The following is a 10,633-nucleotide window of genomic DNA, read 5'->3' on the forward strand; positions in this document are numbered from 1 at the left end:
CGTGTTGTGAAAAAGTAAAAATTTACGGTAAAAAGTAAAAATCTCAAACTCTCAAAATTATCACACTACACACTTTATAATATTTTTCTCTCAACTCAATTGTGATTTTCTTCACAAATGAGAGATCTATTTATAGAAAATTTTTACAAATAATCCAAAAATAAAATACATCATTACCTACATCATCACACACTAATTTTCAATATTCAACGCCTAATTTTACCTAATTTTCAACATTCAACATTCACATTTTCAACACAAATATTTTTCACATTTTTAAATAATTTTTCAACACTTTGAATATAGTTTTTTTAATTAATTTCCTAAAATAATATACGGAAGTTGCATTATTTAAGTAAATAAAATATTATATTTAAAATTTTAAAACGTTCAAAATCCATTTACTTAATAAATTTTTTTTTCAATTTTATAGACAAAATGCGTATATATTTTTAAAATTTTCCAATTTCTTTTTTGTTTATAAAATTTTAAAATTATCGAAGTCTTACAAAATGAAGTTCTTGGCCAATTTACAGATTCTTTTATTCTATTTTTAAGTAGTTAAAAAAATTATCTAAAAAATATAATACAAATTAGTGCATAATACCATATTTCGGGTTTTTAAAGCTTAAAACCACCAAATTTCCTCTATTTTACTTAAACTAATACTTAATTACTTGTATACATTTATCAAATCATTAAACATAATACATTTTCATATGTCGGATCGAAAATCTGTCTTTCAAAATTAATTCGTGAGACGATCTCTAAGAGTTTTTTGTGCCCTATAAATTGCTGAAAGAAAAGGGATATTCGACATTTTTTGATTGCTAGTTCTTGATAATGATACATAGCTAACTGTAAATACAGTGCAATATACTTGCAGAATTACGAGCTATGAAAAAAATCTTCTTAAATTGAGATTTGAACTCAACTCAACTCTAAAAGTTAACTCAAGAAGAGATGATTATTCAAGTCTATATATGCAACTCCTGGATATTTTATCCAACCGATGTGGGACAACAAACACACCTCCCTCATGTCCAGGAATGAACATCTTGAACGTAAAATTTACAAGACGTGTGACCCAACTATAGACAGTTTAACATATAACAGTGGAATCTGATATCTAATATCATATTAAGATTGAGACTTGTACCCAAATCAATCTCAAAAGTTAGCTCAAATGGATAAGATGGTCAAGTCCATCAATAATGCAACTCTTATATGATACATCTATAAATTATAAGAAGCGTATTTAGCAATACGTTTTCTTGTGTATATAAATAGGATGAATACTTGCAGTTATACAGAAAATATACATTTTTCATATTTTAGTTTGTGAATGGAGTGAACAGCCATTTTCTCCTGTAGTGAATTCTGTTCTTCTTTCTCAACAAATCTTGCTGCATGAAAAACAAAACTGAACAATCCATTTATTACCAATTGGTCGCATTAAACAATCTATCTAACCCTTCAAGATGCAGATTCGGTACCTCAAACTCTAACAATATTTACAAAGAAAAAGAATAGCTCAAGTAAAATAATCAAAGCAAGTGTTCAACTTCTACCAGTTTCTACTTCATTCATATCCTCATTTTCACCCGACATTTCCTCCAGAGATTTCCCCTTTGATTCAGGCACCAAGAAAGTGCACAACAAGCCCAAAAGATTGACCACACCGAGCACGATAAGCGAATTCTTGACCCCGATCCCAGCCGGGTAGCCTGGATCAGCCTTTTTCGGGTCCTGGTTCTGTGCCAAGTATAGGAACCCAAATGCACCAATTATGGCGCCCATCTTACCTGATGCAGCCGATATCCCATGGCAAGTTGAGCGTAGCCTGGCGGGGAAAATCTCGGCAGGCACGACAAATGTGGTGGCATTTGGCCCAAAGTTGGCGAAAAAGAACGTTAGCGAATACATAGCAACAAATCCAATACGATTATCGGGATGAGTCCAGTGGTGGTAAGGGAAGGCTAAAGCAAACATGAACACTGTCATGAAGAAGAACCCGATGATCTGGATGGCAAATCTGCCTATAACATCGATTAGCGCCACTGTGAACCAGTATCCAGGGACCGTGCTGCAGAGGGCGATCAAAGTCTGTGCTCTTGCGATTGTGAAAACTTCTTGAATAGCATTCATGGTTTTCGCGGGAGGGATCCATCCAATGGCGCTGAATATGTCCTTTTGGAACAGATTTTGGCTGTAAAATGCGATGTCTAGCAAGAACCATGTGCTTGTAGTTCCAAGCAAGTGTAATCCGTGTCGTTTGAGGAATTCCTTCGAGAACAAACCGTAGGAAGCCTTCTTGTTCTGTTGAATAGCTTCCAATTTGTGCTGCTCAGCCTCAATATCCATTTGCAAGACCTTGGTCATGTCTGCTGCCGCCTGTTCCGCGTTCTTGGCCACTAGCGCAGTGTAACGGGCCGTTTCCGGCATCTTCAGCCTAGAGTAGAAGGTCAGCATAGCTGGGATCGCACCAACCATCAACACAATCCTCCAAACATAATCTGCCTGTGGAATCGTGGATCCGATCGGATCAACCTCGTAAGCCGGAGCCTTGAACCTGGCTTCAAAAGCAGAAGATATAATCATAGCAAAAATTCCACCGGCGAGAATTCCGAACCCCTGCATAGCAAACACCGCAGCGATAAACGCCCCGCGAGTCTTCTTGTTAGCATACTCGGACATGATGGTGGCCGACAGAGGGTAGTCTCCACCAATACCAAAACCGAGCCAGAACCGGAAGAAGCATAAGGTGGCCATAACCGTCTTTGGTTCCTTCCCGATCGAAAGGCCCGAAGCAATGGAGCAAAGACACATGAGCATGAGGGTGACACCATACACTTTCTTCCGGCCCAGTTTGTCACCAAGCCAGCCGAAGAAGAGCTGCCCTGCCAGAGTTCCACACAATGCAACGCCGTTTACCGCCGCAGAGACATTTGGTGGCAGGCTTCCCGGCTTGGGTGATCCCTCGACATGGTAGTATATCCGGCCAAGCATTTTCGTGACAAGGGATATGCAGAAGAGGTCGTAGGCATCCGTGAAAAATCCCATTCCCGCTATGATGATTGCTGTGAAATGGTACCATTGCGTTTTGGCCACATCGAGTGCGTTTAACACTTTTAAATTATCTCCAGCCATTTTTCTTTTTGGATATATACTCTCTTTTTAGATTATATCTTTCTCCACTGCCTGTCGTCTCTATCTGCAACAATTGTTGAAGAACATCTTAAGCCGACTTCTTAAAATCCGACTCTACTCTAAATTTATAGTGGTTCTATATATCATCACATTTTCTTTATATATTTTTCCTGATTCAAGATTTCAGAAATCTTGATTTTGACGATCGACATATTTCATGCCAAACAAGATAACATTTTGCTAGACTCTGATTCAATAATTTGAATGTGACAAACAAGAAATGAACCTCGAAGACATAAAAACAACCAAAATCAAGACAAACAAAACAGATCAAGAAGGACCGTGAAATTTATCGAGTGACTCACTCGAACCGCCTCATCTCACACCATATATGCATGCATATATAATGAAAGTGGATGCACATCTATATATCTTAGGGTTCATAATAATACATTCCCGAACCAATACAAACATCATGCGATGATGAAACACGATCTTTCTTGCAAAATATATGAAACTTTTTTTTAATCCATCACTGCCCTAATCACCTATCACAATGTCCCAAATCACATGTCACGCAAACCATATATACAATTCAATTAAAAATCGAAATATTGTTTTATGAAAAACTGACCTGCTTCTTTCGGAAGCTAGAAAGAGACAAGGGAGAGATAGACAGATCAGAGAGTGGTATTGGAGATATTTTAGGGTTTCTGTGTGTGAATCCGTATATATATAGAAATAAGGTGGCGAGGACACCGCAACAGATTGGAATATTCGCCGGCATATTCCTTCTGCTTCCCGATTCATCCTCCCGCACCAGTCAAATGCGGAAACACGAACAGCCCGGCCCTTCTTTCGCTCCTCTTCACCCCCTCTATTATTGCCATGCTAAATTATACTTTTAAGAATAAATATATAGTCGAAATTCAATTTCCATAGTTGGTTTTTTAAAAATATAGAATTATATATAATTTTTTATTTGCTTATTATATATGTATGTATGTATGTATATCTAAATTTTCATGATTATTTTTACTTGATTAATACATTCTACTATACTAGTAGACATTCGCATACATCATGTAAATTAAATTTTTATCTAAAATCGAGTTTATAATTATATATAGTAAAATTTTATATGATATATATTAGGATTATACTATTTTTTTAAAAAATTTAATATTTGAATTTCTAATTTATTATGTTTTTTGTGAAAATTATATTTTTGGTCATGTACATTTGATTATTTGCAATTTTGGTCATCAATTTTATCAAAATTCAATTTCAGTTTGGTATATTTTGATTTTTGATAATTTTAGTATTTTTCAGCGAAAGTATTGATGTAACATTATATCGTCAGTACTACATTGATGTCACATTAGCATCGTATCGCAAAAAAAGAGTAAAATTACTAAAAAAAATTTAAAGGATAACATATTGAAATTTGTATTTGACAACATAGAATATCAAAATCGCAATTAAGTTAAAACATAAATGACCAAAAATAAAATTTTTTCCATTTTAATAATCACTAATTTATTATGCTTTGTTTTATTTAAAAAATAATTATACTTATGGAGAAGTGGTATTTTGGGTGAAAACAATGTGAGATCTTGAGACTAAATTAGTGCATCTATTAATGATTACTTACTCTATAATATAGTAAATATGGTCTAAATATTAAATAGCAAACATTTTTTTTGTGGCTAAACGAATTATATTATTTTATATAATAAAGCACTGGCATTTTTAATTATTAAAATCTTATATCTATATTATCTTATTAAGCCTAAGTCATGCTATTAATTAACTTTTGTATCATGGTTTGTCTTTTTAGTTAATAGCAATATATCATTTATATTAATAATATGATTTTAGATTTTAATATAATCTCCAAACTAGGCACGATACATGTGAAATTTTTCCTACTTGGAGTTTGGACCCTTTTAATACATTAATTTGATATATAATAAATAAATAACAAATTGTTAGATTTTCAAATCATGTGTCTAAACTCAAATGAATACGATAAACAAATATATGAAAGAAGATCGAATATTATATCTATCTGACTATTGAAATGATTTGTAATTCTTTTTTTCTATGTTATTTCGAACTTTGAAGCCTCCTAAGCATCCAATGAGATTTGTGTTTAAGAACTTCAAAGGCTTAGAAACATTATCAAACTATCATTGAGCAAATGTGAGAATTCGAGTGTCAAAAAATAAATATGTATCTCAAAAATTTAAAGTTTATGTTTCACTTGCATATTTCGAGATTGAGGTCGGCTGTTCAAATTTTTTTCCTGGTTGATCTTTCTCACACGCTATACAAATTGGATCCTATAAATCTCGTGGTTCTTGTAATATACCACTAATATATCAAATTTAATCTCAAATTATGTGCATATATTTGCTCCTAACTTAGAAGATGTATATATTTTTATAGTTTTAAAAGAAATGAATTTTCACTAAATAAAACAATTAAATAAATATAAAGTAATGGATCTGATTGAAAGCCCAAAGTTAGCCCAATATGATGAATGCGAGCCCGATAACATCTCAATTCCTGCCGAAGAGTGAGTCTCGATCGGAGCAGTAGGGGAGAAGAAAATGCACGGAAGACCGCGAAAACCCCCAACTCAAGAGGAGCAAGACGCTTCAGCTCTCAAATCCGATAAACTTCGTCATCTCCAATCTCAGATTCTTCAATTTCACCGTAATAAGATGTGTGTAATGTTATGATGTTTATGGTTTGCGAGGATTCGTTGTGTTAGATGGATTTTTTTTACATTAAGTTTCAATTTGCTTGATTTGGGTTTCAGATATACTAAAGAAGGTTTGGAAATCAGTGCCAAGCTATTAGAAGTGAATCCTGAGCACTACACTTCTTGGAATTATCGGAAGCTCGCTGTACAGCATTTCACCGATAAGCAATCGGAGAATGATGCCGAATTTGAATCGGTTCAGTCGATTTTAGATGAAGAATTGAGAGTCGTAAGTTGCGTGTTATACTAAAATTGATGTAGTTTTGTTGTAAGACACCATGATGTATAGTTCTTCAATGCGATCCGATATTAGTTTGAATCTCAATTTGGTTTTCAGTGAAGTTTTGTTCATATATTATGGGTCGTAGAATTGAATACTTTTGATGGAGGAACTTCTTCTTAGAGCGTGAATTATGATTTAGGTAGAGACCGCGCTGAGGACGAACTTTAAATCGTACGGGGCGTGGCATCACAGGAAGTGGGTCCTAAGCAAGGGACATTCATCAGTGGATAGGGAATTGCGGCTTCTGGGAAAATTCCAGAAGCTTGACTCCCGAAATTTTCACGCATGGAACTACAGGAGGTGAAGTACTCAGGTGTCTGCACAGGTTCATGATTTGTTGCATTTATTGACGTCGGTCCTTGTGGGCATAATCTTGTAGGTTTGTGACAGCATTAAAGAAGATACCGGTTGAAGAGGAGTTGCTTTATACAACAAATATGATTAACGATAATTTTAGCAACTATTCGGCATGGCATAACCGGAGGTGTGCAACCTTGCCACTTTAATTCACAGGGTCCACTATCCTTCAGCCATTTATTTATCTAGGAGCTAGTTTATTCTTTTTGGTTATCTTTCCTGTGCATTCCAGAGCCAAGCAGGTGTTTTATTTGTTGAATGGTACCGTAAAATTTGCAGACCTCTTCAATGAATTTTACTTCTAACCATTGTTGAATTTTCCCTGTTGGAAGATTCTGCCAACCAAGAACAAATGTGTATACTGTATCTAACCTTTTTTGGTTCCCAATTCAACGAAATTTTAACGTTATTTCACCAGCAGTGTGGTTCCTTTTAAACCTCGAGTATGCTTCTTTGTTCTTTCCCAAAAAGGAAATATAGTAACCATATTCATCCGTCACTGGACCTTCTCTACCATGTCTGATTATAATTTTCCTGCAATTTACAACATTTCTTGTAGGAGAGATAATTAAGGAGAAAGCAAAATTTTTATTTGTTTATGACGTTTTATCCACTTTAGAGTATTACATCTAAGTGCAAAGCAGAGATAACAAGTTCTAATCAGCCTAGAGAAAGTGGGTGTAGAGTCATTCTTTGAGACATTGCCATTTGGTTAAAATATTTGGCATTCAGCCAAACTTATAATGCTCTAAAGATGATGTTAATATTGCTATGTTATGCTGATTCCACATAAAAGGTAACTTTATATTGCTCCAGAAATTTTGGTGTAAAATAAATTCATTTAACCACAAATGTATAGCAAGAATTCATTTCTTTATATTCTGATAGTTATTTTATGTTGCATGATTTAATCTTGTGTTTGTTTCACCATCCATCTTTTTTCAGCTTGCTTTTGTCTAAACTACTGGAAAAAGGAGGAAATGGATATTCTGAGAAAGAGAGTGTATTAAGAGAGGAATACGACTTCGTAGTTCAGGCTCTCTTTACAGACCCTGATGACCAAAGTGGATGGTTTTATCATCTGTGGCTTTTGGAACAAACAGCAATATTGGAGCCGTTACTGCTTTCTTCTTGGCCTTCACATGGGTCTAAACTATACATATCAGCTAATGATTACTCGAGTGATCAGAGATCATCTCCAATCTCGCATTTTTTTTCAAAAACTAGAGAGTTCCCTTTCATCCTATGTTTCAGTGAGCCGGTGGATGGTGTAAGCTCTTCTACAGTCAGTATCGAATGTGATTACCTTACTAGTAGTGAACTTACATGGACTCCACTTTCAGCCGATAGATCTGGTTTTGCCCAAGCCTGGTTGACTTATCTAAAATTTCCTGATGCAGCGCATACTTTAGAAGCTTGTCCTGTAAAGGTTACTGTTGCACACTTTCAGGGTATCATTAACACGAGTGGTACTTCCTGTAGTCAGTCTTCTCATTTATTTTTTACAGTGCATATACCTTCTCATGATCAAAATCAAGCTGAAGAGCAAACAACTGACAGAATTTCATGGATAGAAGAGAATTTTTGTGTGTATGCTGCAGAATCTCATGACGCAGACTTGCTTCACTCACTTTGTAAAGTAGAACTGATTAGCCAGAAACCTAATGATTTTGGATGGAGTATGAAGGTCATAGCGGATGAAATAGATCGTTTCCGGGAATTGTTGTCATTAACAGAGTGGTAAGCTGTGTATCCAAGCATGAGTCAATCAATTACTTCTTTAACAAATATGTAGTTTACATGTTGCTTATTTCTTCTGTTTCCTTGTAGTAAAATTGGGAAGCTTAGCCTTGCGAGACTGCTGATGGCAAATAATTCATTGATGTCAGTCAGTTACTCACATGATAGAAGTGATGTTCATTATGGAGAAATTCTTTCACTTTATGATGACCTGATGAAGATTGACCCTTCACATATTTGTTACTATGAGGATGAACGTAGTTTAGTGTTGTTGAAACAGGTTAGTCTCTCCTTTTCAATGAGAATCATCATCAATCTGGGACCCCAAAACAAAAATTTAGACACTGGACAACCTTGTGAAGTTGGATTAGAATCATTTACTTTTTTCCAATTGAGGAAGATTCTTTGTCTCTGATGTGCTTTGATATCTTATAGTTGAATTCCAAATCGTTACATTTTGTGTTCTCCATAATTTTTTATCGAATATTTGGCCTCAACATGAAGTATTGCTTCTTGTAAATTAAGATAATCTAGTAATTGTCCTGCAGATGACCTCGAGTATGGGGTCTTTGTTAAAAAACATACACCGATACCAGGAGTCAACACCATCGAGTCTCATTTTGTATGCCTGTTTAAGACTGAATGGTCTCTCATTATCACGAATTGGGAGTATGGAGCAATTATTGTGGGTTCAAATGTTAGATCTCAGTCACAATAAAATTCAGTCAACTGAAGGTAATTCCCATGTATCCATATTACATCTTTGGAGCATATATTTTAGATAGATTTATTGTTTTGACAAGCTTTAGTGAGATTTTGTAATTTTTTCAAGTTGATGTGTATGTTTAGTGGACTTATAGTGCCATGGAGGTAACATTTATTGAAGCAAAAAAAGAACTACAGCTTAGCCTTACTCCGCGATTCATCTGGTGGTGAAAAAATCTCGTCTATTTAAATATTTGGGAGTGATCAAAATGAGTTTGGCAATGCAATCATAAGCTTGACGTATTCAGATGGATCATCATCTAGGATAAGGGAGCGATGATGTGGCTGATTAATGAATCAAATTCCAAGATATACATTTCACTCTCGGTTTAATTAACGAAGCAGATTTAATTATCATAGACAAGGAAAGATGAATGTTGTGATTGTTGCATGACATCTACTCCATTTCTTGAACAGGGTTGGAAGCTCTGCAGCTGCTTTCCTGCTTGAACCTGAGTCACAACAAAATTTGCAGTTTTACAGCTCTAGAAACCTTGCGATTGCTAAAGTCATTGAAAGTATTAGATATTTCATACAACGAGATTGGTGCTCATTCCATTGACACGAGAAGGTATCTGTTTTCTTCGCCTCTAAATCATGCATTAGGAAGCGACTGGTCCGGTGACATTGAATCTTTGGAGCACTGGGATGCGTTCTTTATTTTCAAGGGCTTGAGTTTGATACAATTGGAGATTATGGGAAATGCAGTGGTTAATGATCAGTTGAAGGCATTTTTGGTTAAGTTAATGCCGTCACTAAAGTGGCTTAATGGTGAGAGTTGCAATTAGGTTCATATATCATACATATACGATCCAAGTATAAAGTAGAATATTTATGTCTTCTACATTCCAATGATAATTTATTAGAGCTGAATTGAATGATAATGCAAGTTAAGTTTGTACTTTGATTCTAGCAGTTGTTTGTTTTGATTTATAATATGGTGTTTGGGAATTTTGATTCAAATCCAATTGTTAACACTTTTATTGTTTAAAATAAAATCGTGAGACGAATCGACGTCTATCGAAAATTGGATTTGGGTTCTCTTTCTGACAAAAATTTTAGAAATACTTTGTAGTTGTAATACGAGGGGTGTACGAGTACGACCATCATCTCGAAAGAAAATAAATTGATTCGGAATTGTTTATTATATGTACCAGTGTGTAAAAATAAATATATTATTGTTTGGGCTAAAAATAATTAATTATGAAAGCCCAATTTAATCACAAGCCCAATTAAATTATATAGGCCCGTTAAGTGTGGCAGATTGATTTTTATCGATTCAAAACTGGTCACAGAGCGCCAAAAGCCAAAAGGGAAAAGAACGTGGGAGGATAGATGGAGATCGTGAGAAAGTAGTGGGAAAGATCATGGGCTCATGGAGGAGTGGAGAGAAACGGCACAGCGCTGGGAAGAAAAAGACATCGGCAAACAACTGAACAAAACTCAACTCAACACGCACAAAAAATCTGCAAAAGCTCTCTGCTAAATTTCCAGTTTTCAAGCAATAGTCTTCAAGTTTTTCCAGTATATTTTTAGCACTCTACGTGTTCTCGTTTTTAGATTTTAGC

At 35.0% G+C, this 10,633-nt stretch overlaps 2 protein-coding genes across 2 annotated transcripts; one reads left to right on the forward strand and one right to left on the reverse strand.

The window, feature by feature from the left end:
- Positions 1-1,411: 1,411 nt before the first annotated feature.
- Positions 1,412-3,971, reverse strand: LOC140958631 (inorganic phosphate transporter 1-4-like). The gene is made up of 2 exons (XM_073416152.1): positions 3,785-3,971; positions 1,412-3,214 (listed from the first exon to the last, which is right to left on the reverse strand). The coding sequence occupies exon 2, from the start codon at positions 3,148-3,150 to the stop codon at positions 1,561-1,563; it is 1,590 nt and encodes a 529-aa protein (XP_073272253.1). The 5' UTR covers positions 3,151-3,214; positions 3,785-3,971; the 3' UTR covers positions 1,412-1,560.
- Positions 3,972-5,698: 1,727 nt separating this feature from the next.
- Positions 5,699-9,966, forward strand: LOC140959660 (geranylgeranyl transferase type-2 subunit alpha 1-like). Its single transcript, XM_073417606.1, has 8 exons — positions 5,699-5,881; positions 5,978-6,149; positions 6,343-6,503; positions 6,583-6,687; positions 7,506-8,300; positions 8,391-8,580; positions 8,849-9,035; positions 9,483-9,966. Exons 1-8 carry the CDS (start codon positions 5,766-5,768, stop codon positions 9,851-9,853), a joined length of 2,097 nt encoding a protein of 698 aa, XP_073273707.1. The 5' UTR covers positions 5,699-5,765; the 3' UTR covers positions 9,854-9,966.
- Positions 9,967-10,633: the final 667 nt, after the last annotated feature.

The sequence above is a fragment of the Primulina huaijiensis genome, chromosome 15, assembly GCF_012295235.1.
Source record: "Primulina huaijiensis isolate GDHJ02 chromosome 15, ASM1229523v2, whole genome shotgun sequence".
NCBI classification, from domain to species: domain Eukaryota; kingdom Viridiplantae; phylum Streptophyta; class Magnoliopsida; order Lamiales; family Gesneriaceae; genus Primulina; species Primulina huaijiensis.